This window comes from Monodon monoceros, unplaced genomic scaffold (genome assembly GCF_005190385.1).
Source record: "Monodon monoceros isolate NGI ecotype Baffin Bay Population unplaced genomic scaffold, NGI_Narwhal_1 Super_Scaffold_11, whole genome shotgun sequence".
Taxonomy (NCBI): Eukaryota; Metazoa; Chordata; class Mammalia; order Artiodactyla; family Monodontidae; genus Monodon; species Monodon monoceros.
Genome location: NW_021703767.1, coordinates 68863742 through 68880278, shown reverse-complemented (window position 1 = coordinate 68880278; position 16537 = coordinate 68863742). Strand labels below are relative to the sequence as shown.

The 16537-nt window shown below is 37.4% G+C and overlaps 1 protein-coding gene across 1 annotated transcript in view; it reads left to right on the top strand.

Moving 5' to 3' along the window:
• Nucleotides 1-16537, top strand: part of HACD2 (3-hydroxyacyl-CoA dehydratase 2) — an 85387-nt gene that overhangs the window by 48851 nt on the left and 19999 nt on the right. The window contains exon 4 of the mRNA XM_029214532.1: nucleotides 12235-12323. Coding sequence (XP_029070365.1) covers nucleotides 12235-12323 — 89 coding nt within the window. The remainder of the gene's footprint in view (nucleotides 1-12234; nucleotides 12324-16537) is intronic.

Here is a 16537-nt window from a genome sequence, read left to right as displayed (position 1 = left end):
TGTCTTCCGAGTCCTTTATGATAGAACCTCAGTCACCTTTTTAGTGTCCTTACTTTCTGATATGACAGGGTGTTTCACGCTTATCTTGTATTCACTGATATTTTTAAATTACAAAATATCTCATTGAATTAGATGTATTGTCATGCCTCCCAGTGGAAAATGTTTAGATTGCCCCCATTTTTAAATATTAATTTTTCAACCAATATCTGTTGATATGTGAACTTTTTAGTCTTTGGATTATGCCTTTTGCATACATTTTCACATGTAGTTACTAATTCAAAGAGTATGAAGATTCTTTTAACAAAAATATTGCAAAATTGGGACTTCACTGGTGGCCCAGTGGTTAGGACACTGTGCTTCCACTGCAGGGGCCGCTGGTTTGATCCCTGGTCTGGGAACTAAGAACCCACATGCTGCAGGGCGGGGCCAAAAAAAGCCAAATTGAATTGCAAAGGATTATTTTCAATATTCACTAAGTTGATCATATAAGATCATAGGTTACTTTTGTTTCTTACTTTTCTGCTAATTATGAAATTGTATATACCTCCATGTTTGTTTATTATGTTTTTTATTATGTGAATTATCTACTATGCCCTTTGCTTATTTGTCCATTAGGGTCTTGATTTTTTAAAAGACAAAAACAATTGTGTCTTTATATGCTTCGAATGTTAACCTTTTGTCATATTGGTTGCTAATACTTTAATTCTCTTATAGCTGTATATTGACCAATAATTAACCTTCTTTGTGAATAACCACCAAATTTTAAACATAAATTTGTTTAATATTTGTTGTATTCAGCTATCATGTAAGCTTGGCAAGTCACTTTACCTCTTCACACCTCAGTTTCCTCATCAAGAACTGAGTCGAACTTGATCTCTTAGACCCTGTCCAAATCTGACAGCCAAGATTTTCTTAGCTAAACATCATCATACTTAAATAACACTTGTGGTTACTTGCTCTTTTAAATAAAGAATCTTTCCCAAGAAAGCCTTCTTTCACAACCTTCTAGTAAAGTTAAACTTCATCTTCAATCTTCCTTCCCTACTCACAGGGTTTGGTAGAACTCTGAGAAAAAACATGGTTTAGCAGAAGTGTATTTCTAGGTTTGCTTAAGTGAAATCCTGTGATTGTTGGTTTTTTCAAGTAGTAAGGAAATGATTATACTCTCAAACTTGACATTAGATCTTCTGTTATTTCCAGTAAGTGACAATCAGATTGGGTTCAGCCTTTTGAAAAAGCTTTACATAATAGAATTTTCATAAGCATATTAAGACAAAACTTGATAAGTGTAAAAATAGAGATACTAATAAATCTTTTCTTTTTTTAAGAAAAGCTTATGATGTAGTTTTGCTGGTGAAATATATATGAACTATCCCTATTTCAAGGCTGCACTTAACAGTCTGATCTAAAACACCTACAGCTCTATGAACAGTAAAACTTATCAGATGACAATTTGCTGTTGGAATGCTAACTCTAGTATAGAGGTTTGAGTGAGGTTCCATGACTTAGAATTGACTTGTTGTGTCCTCTTTGAGAATAGCTTCTAATATTTTTATGTTTTCATCTTTTTCAAAATGTGTCACCCTTTTATAATATGTTATCTTCAGAATGGTTGTAAATGTGTCATTTTTTTAATGTTTATATTTTGCTCTCATTCAGAGATTAGACTTCCAGTAACTTTGTTTAAAAATGGAGACCCCCAAAAGTAAACAAACAAATGAAAAAAAGCCTCTGAATATTTGATAAAACCCTCCAGAGCTCATTTCCTTCAGAGGCCTCTGGATCTCTTAAAGCCAGTTTATTGTTACTTTTTACATGTAAGAACCTCAGTTAAGTGGAAGAGCAAGCTAGTGGCAGACACTCTGAGAGCCGACTATCTGAAACAGGAAACAGTGAAAACAAACAGAAAAGTGTATAGAGGACATCCAGTAAACTTGAAACTACTACTGTAGTCAAAGCCATTTTACGTATAAGTACATGCTCAAACCGAGCCCCTGGACTTCCCTGGCAATCAAGGGGTTAAGACTGCACGCTTCCAATGCAGGGGGCGTGGGTTTGATCCCTGGTCGGGGAACTAAGATCCGAGGCCCCGTGAGGCGGCCAAAAAAAAAACACAAAACAAAAATGAGCCCCTTGGTTCTGTTTTTTTCATGTACACTGAAATTACACGTGGATTGTTTTCTCTCGTTACATTAGTCATAAAGGAGCTCTAAGCCAAGTTTGTGTTCTGCCCCAAGCAAGTGTACAGGCCTTCACCACATCCATTTAGGTATTGATTTCTCCCATGGTTTCAAGAGATTTTTTCTACCCCTTTTTCCATGCACTCAACTTCCTACCTTATATTTTTATTACGTATCATAGTGCTTTTCCAGCTTTTCTCAAGTCTGCCTAATATCTGTGAGGAGTATACTTCCTCTCCAGGGGTTTGAGAGTAAAGACCAGATAACTTGCCATAAATATGAAACACTTGAAGTCCCCTTCTTTATGTTTTAATGTAAAAATGGATTTCCCCCCGCCCCCGAATTTCAGGGAAAATTAATGAACCATGAAGATGCATTATATATATCCTGTGGCTTTGTCTTCTAAAGTGGAATTGCTTATGTAGAGGTAAAATTCCAATGAAAAACACCTGAAATTGTTCATACAACAGTACAACTTAGTATCGACTCTCAGTGAGTCCAGCACAGGCACTTTTCCCTCCAGTGCTGAAAGTGTTTACTTTTCCTTCATTTGAATGCCGGATAAAATAATTGGCTCGCATTTAGGGCCTCATTAGATGAATATTGTATTATCTTTGAACAGTAAAATCACAATCAACATGGCCAGGAGACCCGAGACCACTGCTCACTCCGGTGCACACATTCACACTGTGAAATGCTGGGTAAAGTTGCCCGCATGAATGTATTTTTCTATCTTATTTTCTTTTGGTTGAGTTCACACTGTTGAGTTTGAGTAAGTTGACTGCTAGTAGCATGTCACTGGATTGGACCCTAAAGCACATATTTGGGGTATACATGCCCCAGTGTGAGAAGCACCTCTGTGTTTAAAGTTTTGTCACATAAAGGGAAAAGATTTCATTCTAACTACACGGTTTTTCCCAATGCTAGACACGTGAAGTATCATTGTACCTGATTTCTTATGCTTCTCCTTTATATCCATTTCAATTTGGTAAAAAAATAAGCACTTAGTAACATTATCCTTTTAACACAAAATGTAATGCCATCTTACAGTTTAGTATATCTTTTCAAAATGCCAATCTCAAATAAATCCAGAGGTTATCATATAAATACCATAATTTTGCTGTTGATTTCAGTGTAAGACACAAATTTCTTTTGTCAGAGCCCAATAAAGTAAGTGTGGTTATGATAAATATATTGAAAATTGCTTTCTGGGGGGGTCAGGTGCTGCAAGCCCAAGAGTCATGGCCTTTCTATGTTCTGGAAAAAAAAGAAAAGAAAATTATCTTCTGTCAGTCCCTCTTTAAAAAACAAAAACAAAAGAAGCCAGTAATCTTCTTCCTTGAATTTCATACTCCCACCCTTCTCTTCGTTTTGGCCAGAAATATTTTGTTTCCCTAAGAATAGCTTGTACTCTAAGAGAAAATATTTAAGAAAATTCCTATTTAAGATTGGAATTAGTTCAGTTCCAGAATTATCTTTTGCTGATGCCAAATGTTTCATTTCTTGTTAAGAACGATGATTTTATTAATTTAAATTTTTAACTCATGTTTTTTATGAGTTCAAACAATGTGTAAAAGTACATAAAGTTTTAAAAAAACTGTACCGGTAGTGCTAATCGTCATCTATATTAGATAAACATCATCCCAGGGAGCATTCTTTTCACATATATATTAATATAAGGAAGAAAAAGTAGATGGATAGAAAAATCAAGTTATATAGCTCATGCTATACATGCTAGTTTTCATTTAAATTATTGAGTTTATAAAAAATATGGTGTAAAACCTTTAACCATGAGAGATATATTATTTACTAAAAGGCCCCTTAAAGTTTAACAAAAAGATTATGAAAAATTTAGATTAGAATTACATTTAGCAATATTTTAGGCAATATCTCTTAATTCTTCCATCTCTTCTTCCCTGACTCCATTTTTAAATTGTTACTAATTTAATAATATTATAAATTATAAGCATTTACACTCTGTTCTATAACCATAATTACCATAATTGTTTTGTCTTAGTGTTATATATGAATGGATTCATTGCCTACTGTGGGCCCTTTTGTCATGACTTCTCCATTCCTGAGTTCTTTATTTTGATTTGTATCTTGTTTGGCTGAATTTCTGACAGCATGTGTTTCTCGGGGTCAGTCACATAGGCATTATGTGACAAGTTCATTCACATTTAGTGATGTCTACCTTTTGCCATTACACTAGAATGACATCTTGTCTGGGTGTAATATTCTTGAACATACTTTCTTTCCCTCAGACCTTTGTAGTGTTGCTTCATTGTCTTTTGACATTGAATGTTGCTGTGGAGAAGTCTGAAGCCAGGCTGATTTTCTTGCCACTTTGTAGGTAACTTGCTATTTTTCCTGGATCCCAAAGTATTATTTTTTTAACCAAGAAAGTTCTTGGTTTTACTTATTCACTATCAGTTGTTTTCTGAGATACAGTGTATTCTTTCAGTACAAATTTAGTTCTTTCATTTCTTGGATTACACCCAAATACATTAAAACATTAATGTATTTAAATACATTAAATACATTTTCTGTTCCATATATTGGGTTTTCTACTTTGGGGATAACCATTATTCTTGTGTTGGATTGTCTTTGTCTTCTGTAATTATTATCTTCCTTCCAGTTGCTTTAATCTTTGACTTTTCCCTTAAATGCAATGCAAGCTTTATTTTATTCTTGATTTAATTTTTTTTTTCTTTTTGGCTTAAAACAGCGCCTCTTTATTAGCTCATAGTTCTGTAGGTCAGAAGTCTGAGTGGGCTCAGCTGTGTTTTCTGCTTAGGATTCCAGAAAGCCAAAATCAAGGTATCAGCTGGGCTGGGTTCTTATCTGGAGACTCTAGGGAAAAATCTGCTTCTAAGCTGTTGGCAGATTTCAGTTCCTTGTGGTTATAGTGCTGAGGTCCCATTTCCTTTCTGATTATTGGCCTGAGGTTGCTCTCAGCAATTGAATGCTGCTCTCCAGTCTTTGCACATGGCCTCTCCAGCTTAAAAGCCAGCAGTGGTGCCTCAGATCCTTCTTGTGCTTCGAATCTATCTGAATTCTCCTCCTGCCGTCAATGCATGCTTTATTTTTGTTTTTTTCTTGCATTATGTTCATATGGTTGCCATGTCTTTTCGTCTTGCTAAAGGGCAAGCAGCCCTGTCCAGCCATTTTATTTGCTGTGTTACTGAATCCTCCCTGACTGCATTTCCACAGTATTTAAGATTCAGTTGTCTTCCCCTCTAAGCTACAGTTTAAGGATGAAGGTTTTCCTGGTTTATGTATTTTTCTACATGCTGAGGGCATGGTGGTAGGGCTTAGGAGAGTACACAGATATTGAAACATAAAGCCTCAGTAATTAAAAGTGTATGCATGTATTGATATAGAAAGATCATCAGGATATTTTTAAAAGAAGAAAAGACTGTCATTATGGAAAAAATTGGAAAAAGAGTGTGTATAAATGTATCTTTATATATTGACTTACATATTTGCTGTTGTATACCTAAAATATATCTCTGGAATGATAGACAAAAAATTAATTGGTTGCCTGTAGGAAAGGCACCTGAGTGGTAGTAGGATGGGACTGGGAGGGAGACTTTTCTCTGTGTATCTTTTTATACTTTAAAAGCTTTGAACAGTGTGAACGAATTACTTATTTAAAAACAGGTGAGCTCTTCCTTCTCTTCTGAGATTTAATCGCTGCATCATGGGATTCCTCAACCCTGTAGAAAGTATATCCCGTCCTCATAGGGAACTTTGTACCAGTCTTCCAACTCTGTGGGGTCTGAAAGGCTTAGTTAGCATCTGTGAGGTGGCTCCCAGTTAGTTACTTCTCCATCACTTTTCAGCCTCCACGCCTGTTACACTCCAGTCAGAAATTTATGTTTCTCTCCCAATCTCGGCCTGTTAGTGAAAATTCTTGTGATTTTGTTGATTCACCAATATCACTTTTTGGGAGTTGGGAACAAAGCAGGAGGTGTACAATAATCCTTTCTTGGCTAGCACTTTTTAAAATATATGGTATAAAGTTGTACCCCATTCCTTTCTGGTTGCTGCTAGTGATTTTTGTTGTTGTTATTTAATGTTTATTACTTTTAGTTCAGTGGATTTGGAATTTCGGTAGGGAGATTCTGATTTCAATTTCCATCATTTAGTTGAATTGCTGGCACCGACTTTGTGTCTCCTTTCTTGCTTTGGTAGTGGGCTCCGTCTGAACACTATGCTACTCTGCTCCCAGCCTGTGTTGCCTTTCCTGTGCTTAACTTTCAACCTGGTCTTGGTCATATGTAGCCAGTCTCCCAGTCCCACTACCCTGGCCCATGTGAGGGCTGCACCAGGCAGGGAGGATTTCTAGCGCTACTCAGCTTTGCAGGGCTCAACTGTTTGGAGAGTCCTCAGAGCACCCTGGTTCTGGAGAAACTGATTGCCGAATCCCCTTTATACAGCTTTTGCTTGTTATGTGCACTCACACAAGTGCCTGTGCTTCTTTTATCTGCCAGTGTTTTGCTTCAAAAGTTCACTGCCTTTTCAACATAAATTCTCATAATTGTTTCTCAATTTATAACCTTGCCTTGCCAAAGATTCACTCTGCTGACAGAGATATCTTTCTGAAACCAAGAAGCACTCATGCCATTTTCCAGTTTATAAATGTTTAGTGGCCTCACATCAACTTCAGGGAAAACGTGCTAAAAATAAAAGCTATCCCAAAGTAAATCAGTTATAGCCTGAGAGTGTAAGTTCACAAGGGCAGGGGCATTTCCTTCACTGTTGTAACCCTAGCATGAAGAACAGTACCTGGCACGGAGCAGGTACTCCAAAAATGTTTGTTGAATTAAATTAACAAATAATAGGTATCTAGTAATCATTTTGAATGAATTTTGATCTAGTAATAGCTTACTGATAGGATTGCAGAATCTCTCCGTCATTTGGAAACAACCAATTGAAGCAGTCAACAATAAAAAAAAAATGTGCGGTTTGGGTAGTTTAAACATGCTGTTAATGAACATTGTATTCAAATAAAGGGTAATGGTATAACAAATGTTAACACAGTGGGATTGACTGTAAGAAGTCTAGAAAAGAAAGAGGATCTGGTCTGTCTTATCTATCTATATTCCTCATTCCACAAGGATCTGTGGTAACTTAAACACAAAATATAGTACTGTAGTATGCTTCATATTTGGCTTGAAACTTTCTGACTACCAAGTTGAAAAGGGCAACTGAGTTATATAATTCTTATCATTGGAGAGGAATGATGAGAGGAGAGGAGAGGAGCAAACACTTCTTAACGTTAAGTTTTTAAACAAACTTCCCACTTGAGGCTTTATAGAAGGGGCGTTGAGTGATAGGGTGGATATTACACTGCATACCATTCCTACAGCAGATAAGGTAATAATTTTTTAACCAGTTCTTATGAAACCGACCTGATGATAACAATAAACCCAACTCAGTGATGTCAGTTCTTTTCAGAGCTAAAATAATATGTTTCATCTGTGTGGCCCTTTGTTGTTTGTCTGGCTTGAATCCAAGGATAAACTTGGAGCTCCTGGACTTCAGATGGTCTTCCCTATGAAAGGGTTCGTTCCTCCCACTGGCCTTTTTACTGATCCCTTAGAGGAGGCATTTTGAGATTGGGCTGTCAGGTGAGGGCCAGCAGTGCTGTTTGCTGAGTGACTGGTTGAGGTAGGTTCATATGCTATAGAAGCTAAGTGAGAGTTGGTATGGATGGCATCACTTGGAAAAAATTCAGGTGCCTAACTAGGCAGATTCCCTGGATGGGGAATGCAGAAGCACCTGCAGGCAAAGCCAGAAACATCTCTGCAGCTGCATCAAATTAGAAAGCATCGATCGGCTTTTTATTCCCTAACTTACTAAGATTTAAGTTTACTTCTGGGGCTGTGCTAAAGCAGGCACTCTTTTATGCTGCTGGTGGGAGTGTATATTGATACGAACTTTTTGGAAAGCAATTTGGCGGTATATTTCAAGAGCTTTAAAGGCATTCATGCCATTTGACCTAGCAGTTATACCTCTGGGAACTGTCCCAAGGAAATAATCCTTTTTTAACAAAAGGGTCTAAAGGGGCTTCCCTGGTGGCGCAGTGGTTGAGAGTCCGCCTGCTGTTGCAGGGGACACGGGTTCGTGCCCCGGTCCGGGAAGATCCCACATGCCGCGGAGCGGCTGGGCCCGTGAGCCATGGCCGCTGAGTCTGCGCGTCTGGAGCCTGTGCTCCGCAACGGGAGAGGCCACAGCAGTGAGAGGCCCGCGTACCGCAAAAAAAAAAAAAAAGGGTCTAAGCCTCAAAAAATTTTAAGTGTTATTTGTAATACTGCATTACTTCATTTATAGTGTCAAGAAATTGGAGCAATTTAAATGTCTCACAGAAGGAGAATAGGTAAGCAAACATATTCAACTCAAAGGAATATTATGAATCAAGTTAAAAATTTTGAAGAACATGTTTGTTGTAAGATAGAAAATTTCTTAAAATGTTAAATGAGAAAAGCAAACCACAAAGAGTATAAACAATAGAAGTTGAACTGTATTTAAAAATATACTTAGACGAAAAGACTGGTGGGAAATTTACCAGAAAAGTAAATCTTTGTTTTTGGTTACCAAAACTTACTTTTAAGGAAAACAATCAGATAATTTTTGTTTAGCACTTTTGAAAGGGAAACGTATATAAATATTCATGTTTCCTAGAAAAGGGAGCTTTATAGTAGAGAAGGAATAATTAATAAAGCTGTATATAACTGAATTGTGATATTCATCTTCAGATCTCCCAAATGCCTCTGTTTAAAGTCACACTTACAAAGCATTCTGATTTTGACAGCAGAAAAAAGCACCCCTAGATGAGGGTCTCTAAAATCCCAGACATTTAGTAATTACAAAGGCTGTGCCTTTATTACAAGTGAATAAATTGACATTTTGGTTTAATAACTAGGATTTGACTAATGAGTCAGTCTCCCAAGAGCCTAGTTCTTGCTCGTGAGTGGCATAAAATTAGATTTTTGAACTTGGAAATCTGAGGTCCAGGTCCTCGACTTTTTTGATCCCTACCCAAATATAGCAGCAACCCTGGAGCACTGCTCAGACCGTTAGCAGTCTAGCCCATTGTTTCAGTGGTAAAAAAGAAAGAGCAGAAATAAAAGGAAAAAAAAATCATGTTTTTATGTGATGAACTGGCCTTTGAGTTAAAAAAAAAAAAGCTAGAAAGAGTGGTGATCTTTCCTTGAGTGGCAAGTGCTTAATAACTCATTTAGGAAAACTTTTTGTTTGTCAATCTTTTTTAGTTTTTCTTATTTGAAATGCGATCTGGCTAAGTATATACACTTAATGTTTGACTCACTAATTAGCCTCTTTGGCAGTATTACATATTATATCATCAGGCTCTGTACTTCATTCGTACATATTTTTAAATAAAAGGTTTATTCACATATCATTCAATTCATTCATTTAGAATGTACAGTTCAGTATTTACAGTTATGCAACCATCACAATAGTCAATTTTAGAACATTTTCATCACCCCGAAAAGAAACCCTGTACCCATTGGCAGTCACTCTCCATTTTCTTCCTAACTTTCCAGTCCCAGGTCACCACTAATCTACTTTCTGTCTCTATAATTTTGCCTACTCTGGACATTTCATGTAAATTGAATCATACAACATGTAATCTTTTGTAACTGGCTTCCTCGCTCCGCATAATGCTTTAAGGTTCATTAATATTGTAGCATGTATCATTACTTCATTTCCTTTTATTTATTATTTATTACTTTTTATTTATTTTATTTCTAATGTCCCATTATATGGCTTTGCCACATTTTATTTATCCACTCATCTGTTGATGGACATTTTTAATATTTCCACTTTTTGGCTAATATGAATACCACCACAAACATTCATGTACAAGTTTTTCTGTGGGCATATGTTTTCATTTCTCTTGGGTATATATATTCCTAGGAGTGGAATTGCTGGGTCATAGGGTAATTCTGTATTTAACATTTTGAGGCAGACTGTTTTCTAGAGTGTCTGCACCATTTTCTAATCCAATCAGCAATGCATGAGGATCCCAGCTTCTCCACATCTCCACTTGTTATCATCTGTCTTTTTAATGATAGTGGGCGTGAAGTGTATCTCATTATGATTTGAATTTGCATTTCCTTAATGATGCTGAGCACCTTTTCACGTACTTATTGACCATTTGCATATTTTCTTTGGAAAGATGTCTATTCAAATTCTTTGCCATTTTTAGATGGGGTAGTTTTTTTAATTGTTGAATTATGAGTTCTTTATATATTTCCTTATTATATATATTTGTAGATATTTTCTCCTACCTGGGGGTTTTCTTTTCACTTCTTGATGGTGTCCTTTGAAGCACATAAGTTTTTAATTTTGATAAAGCCCTTTTTTTTTTCTTGTGCTTTCGGTATCATATCTAATAAACCATTGCCTAATCCAAGGTCACAAAATTTACATCTATGTAAATAACTCTATTCCAAGAGTTTTATAATTTTACCTCTTACATTTAGGTCTTTGATCCATCTTGAGTAACTTTTTATATATGGTGTAAGAAAGTATCCCAGCTCCATTCTTTGGCATGTAGATATCCAATTGTCCCAGCACCATTTGTTGAAAAATAAATATTTTTCCATTGACTTGTCTTGGCACCCTTGTTGAAAATCAAGTGACTGTAAATGTGAGGGTTTATTTCTGGACTCCCAGTTCTATTCCATTGATTTATATGTCCATACATTTATATTTTTCTTTTATTCATTCTACAAAGGTTTATTGAGCATCTTTATATGCCAAGCATTGTGCTTGACATGTCCATTTTACTTGCTTTTGAGAACCAAATCCTACCTCTTCAAAGCCCAGATCTTCTTTAAAACTCATTCTAAGATATAATTTTCTTTCATAGCCATACCTATAGAGCTTTATATGATTTGCACGTGGTCTTTTGGCAAGTTGTAGTTTGTCCAACTATATAAATGTCTAGAAGTCTGAGTGTATTTTAGAGGGCTTAGAAGAATGAAAATTGATCAGGGATAGTCCACTGAATGTATTGTAGATGAGGTTAGTTTTAAAGCGGAAGAAGAATTTACAACCCGTGATGAGGGATTCCTGGCAGGTGTGGAGTTGCCCACGTGCAACTTGACAGGTCCAGAAAGTTGTTAAGTCTAGTTGCTGGTAGCAGTAAGACCAGTGAGAAATGGTGGAGAGGCTACTGGACTGCATACCCATAATTCTGCTTCCAGATTTTATTTTTGTAGCAGTTCCTTGCCAGTGTAAATTTAACAAAGATAGGAGAATGTTTTCAGATAATGACTTATTGCTGGGTTTAAGATGAATTAAAGGAGGGAAGAATTTTATATAATGGTGGTGGCTGGTCTCTAGATTGTGGTTGTAGGAACTGAAGGGAGAAGCCAAAGAAATGTAAACTTAGCAGAACTTGATGATTATCTGAAATAACTAAACATGATTCCAGTGTTATAACTTGAGAACATTGTGAAGATAATTGTACCAATGCTTACTGTTAAGAACAAGGTAAGAAGAAATGGTATATAAACTTTGATTTTGTCCACTTGTTGGCAGAATCTTCAAGTGGGTTATAAAAGATGCCAATTTAACCATTAGATAGTATATCATATCAAGTCTGATATCCAGGAGCTTCCAATATTCCAGTGACACAAATACCACTGATTTTCCTTCCATAGTTGCCTGTTCATTTTTGAAACGCGTATTGTAAAAGGAACTTTCAATGTCTAATTTTAAAGGTTAAGCAGCGGTTTTATTTTCTCTACCTGTATAAGTGGTTTTGAAAGACCTACGAAAGGTACCTAGATTCTGTGGTTTGCTATTGCCATTAACAATTTTATTGTTTTGAGGGAGGAAAAAAGTTTTAATATTGACTACATAGAAAAACATAGTCTATATAGCAATGCAGATAAGTTTCAGTTGCTCATGATAGTTTTGGCTTTAAACATTAAAATTTGGATGTTTTAGAAAATCTATTACATTTTGAAACTAGTACAGTACATTTATTTACCCATCCTAAAATTTCTTTCAGGAATTGTTCCATCTTCTGTTGTCCTGACTTCTTTCCAGGTGATGTCAAGAGTTTTTTTAATATGGGCAGTAACACATAGCGTCAAAGAGGTAAGTGTTTAAATTGACAAAAATAAAATACTATCAGCTTTAACAAACGTTAGTCAACTTTTCTTTCTCACATGTGTGTTATGGCTAAAGATGGAACTCCAGGTCATATCAGTATAGCCCAGATAAAAATCCCTTGTACTGTAGGAATTGGGTTACTAGTGGGAAACATACCCCAAATATGCAGTGTTGTAAAGAGAAGGCTTATTACACAAAGTCCTGAAATCTCAGTTCCCTTGGAGATTTGGCTGGTATGGATGTGGTCTGCACCTCAGTTATATTTTTCTGCTTTCTTGTTTGGATCCAGCACCATAAACTCTGGACATCGTCATCCTTGTAGTGGGACCGTTGTGGAAGTGAGAGACATTAATGCATTCCCAGAACAGTCCAGTCTTTGTAGGACCAGGAGAAACAAACTTGTTTCCACCCAGCCCACCAGGGTTAATGGAATTCCCAAGTGTGCTGAGTCTAGTGGTTCTGGGAGGTCTGGGGTGGTGGATACCTGGGCAGGCCCAGGGATCTGTGGATACCCTCTGCTGGGGGTCTGGGGTGGTGGATACCCTCTGCTGGGGGTCTGGGGTGGTGGATACCCTCTGCTGGGGATCTGGGGTGGTGGATACCCTCTGCTGTGGATATGGGGTGGTGGATACCCTCTGCTGGGGGTCTGGGGGTGTGGATACCCAGGCAGGCCCAGGGATGCTTCTTGTAAGAACTGGAGGGATTTACCATGGGTGTAAATCCACAACTGAGCTTTCATTTTCTGGTATCAGGGAAGAGAATTGTTTTCTAGTATGTTTTTGGCTTTTTAAAAGTCAATTATTACTTGCTAATGTCATCGTGAGGAAGAGTACCTGTAGCCACCAGGAAGATTCAGTTTTCAGTTTTCCAGTCCCAGTAACTTATCACCAGCATTATTGGGTTCTTTAGCCTCATGAAATGTGCTAATCCGTTAGCATTATTCTGGTTTTTTCTTTGTCTTCTATTACTCTGAAATCCCTGTCAAAACATTTTGTTTTTCAGAATTTACTTAGTTTCATTTGTATTTTAACTAATGATTTTTTTAACTTGTTATTGGTGTATGATATACATACAGAAAAATGCACATAGGTAATGAGTTTTTAAGCAAAATTGACTAAGCTAAGTTATTGTTTCTGTTATAGATTCACAGACTTTTTCTTTTAAGCTCTTTCACTCATTGAAGATGTCTGTCTACACTTTCTGTGTAGGAAGAATGTAAAACAATCTCATACTTTTACATGATCACTTTTTAGAGTAATCACATTTCTTAAAACAAAAAAAAAAGTCAAAAACAGGCAAGTAAATCCTAATGTAGCATATTGCCCCTTGACCTCATTCTTGTTTCTGGAGTAAGGAAAAGTTATTGTTTACATTGGTTTCAAAGTTCTTTCTATAAATCATTTTTAACCTGTATTTCTTCCTCCTTTACTTTTGTGTATACACTCTGTCCTTTCCATTTTAACCAGCAACCCAAATTTTTAATTTCCCAATAGTCTTAAGTGACTTAAACTTTCTTCCTAATAGTAACTCATTTATATTCTTAAACAGGTAATTATGTACTTTCGATAATTAAATGAAGATAGAGTGTTTTCAACTCTGGAGTGTTTAATCAGTTTGCCAGTAGAGTCAGACCCTAGGTGTCCAGGAGCTAATGCTCCAGGTGATGGGTTGTTCATGACCTCTGCTTCTCCTCTCCTCTGCTTCAGTAACCACTCTTCGGGCTTCCCTGGTGACGCAGTGGTTGGGAGTCCGCCTGCCGATGCAGGGGACGCGGGTTTGTGCCCTGGTCCAGGAGGATCCCATATGCCGCGGAGCGGCTGGGCCCGTGAGCCATGGCCGCTGAGCCTGCGCGTCCGGAGCCTGTGCTCTGCAATGGGAGAGGCCACAACAGTGAGAGGCCCGCCTACCGCAAAAAAAAAAAAAAAAAACCACTCCTCTGCTTATTAGCACTTCTGGCAAACGGGGTGGTAGACAGGTAAATCAAAAATGATTACAGTTCAAGTTAAGCAGTTGTTACCATATTGCTGTTACCGACATTTGCCAGGATTTCCTGCAGAGCAGGAAGACAGCTTGGATTAGAAAGCTATTAAATGTCTCTGTGGATTACAGCTATGTTGACCTGGCCATTGCCCTCAGTAACCTCCTGCCTGACAGATGCACAGACTTGACATTTAACAGATGGTTTCACAGGTAGTGTCATATTTGAGCCTTACAGTAATTTAAGTTATATGCTTGTTAGATTTGCATATTCATAATGGTTTCTCTGCAACCAAACTTACCCAATTTCTACTATTGTTAACATATCATTTTCTTAGGAATGTAGTAAATTTTATTGTCTTTCTGTCACCTCTTGGGTCCTCTTCTTTTCACATATACCCTATTGATTAATTGACTTACTCCTTTCTCACGTAAATAGTATTTGCTGTTCCAAGATCACACTTCTTTTCTCCTCATTCCCCTTTTCTTTGAAAAGAACCCATTCATCGTTTTGTTTATGGCAGTAGATTCCCTCCTGGCCCACCCCAAGTTGCTAATAGCTAATAGCTGTTGCTGTGGCGTTTCAGAGGCCAGTCTGCTGTCTGTGACCTGTTCCTCACCCCCTTCTCTTGGCCAAAGGCTGTTTTTCCTGCCGTAGAGTTTCGTGTTAGCTATAATTCAGTTTGTTATATACAACATTACATATGGCTTCCCTGTTAAACTTCCATTCTTCTGTTTTACTGAAACATCTTTAAAATATCTGTATTTTCTTTATATCCAGCTTTCTTTATTTTAATGGTGGGAATCACATAACCAATGCATAGGGAAATTGACCTCAGAAAAAACTGCTTCATAAAATACATATCATTTTCTCATAGTAATGTTCAACTCCTTTTCACAGTACTCTACTTTCATTCTCAGTTTGTTTTTACATCATATTTCCCTCTAAAGTGGACACAGGTTCTTCATTTTCATAGCATTACGTTTGGATTTGGACTCTTGTTCCACCCTCTCTGGCCTGCTTATATTTTCTATGCTAATTCCCCTGTTTTCTGTAATTGTACATGATGTACTAAGGTATAGCCTGTATACCTTTTAAGACTAGATACTACTTTTTTCATATTTGAGGTATATTTTCTTTTAAGACGCCCTTTAGGACATGCATCCTTACTTGTCATTATAATTCTTTACTGCATGGAATGCTAGTCACGTAGATGTCACCAGGTATATCATAGAACTAAAAGGTGATCAGATGGTTTTCTTTTATGATGTATAAGGACCCACCATCACTAGCAGGACACCTTGATGAGCAGGATATTAAAGAAAAAATGTCTCTATGCTCAAAAGCTTTTTCTTGACCTAACAGAGCAAATAACCTTCCCACTTCTTTCCTTTTAAAAGGACTTTTTATGTAAGCAAAGTAAAACTTCTGATAAAACAGACAAGCTCAGGGTGGGACATAGGGTTTGAGGGATACAGGAGGGAATCAGAAATTCTAGCTAACCTGTTTCCTTTCCAGTTTTCCCACCTGACCTCCAGAACTGAACTGGCTTCTTTCCCATTCCTTAGCCAGGCTGCCCACTGCTACTGCCACATCAGGCCTCTATGGGCATTTGTTCCCCTCACCCTCTGTTTGGGTCTGTGTCTTTGTCTCCTCATTGAACTGAAAAAAGATTGACATTTTTCAGAGTGAATTGCAGTGGGAGATGCCACCTTCTGTCCCTCACTATGACCCCCCTTCAGAAACAGACAAGTCCACAGGGCACATATTCTTCCTTGTCCAAAAGTAGCTAAGCCAAGCCCCAGATTCCTGGATACACAGGTAGGCCACTGTCCCTTTTCCTGGCCCAGCCCTCTTTGGAGAAGCCCACACACATCCTCTCCGGAGTTCTTAGTGTAAGATCGCCATGTTCTTGGAGCAGAAGTCCCAGGGCATGGGCAGCTGTTGAGTAAGAAGTTGCTGGGCTCTCGCTGTGACTCATTTCACAGAGTTTTTGTGGAGATTAACTGAGGGGAATACATGAAAACAAGGCAGCAGTGTTTAGAAATCAAGGTCTCTAGCATGCAGTTTTTTGCTGAGCAGCTTCTGAAACTCCTTATAAAGCAGTTTCACTTCAGAAGGATTGCTACTTCCTTCATAGATGCCACACAGGTTTTTTTTTTCTTCCTCTTTTCCTCTCCTTTTTCACTCTTGTGGAAGCTAAAGGACTAAGTACAGTGGT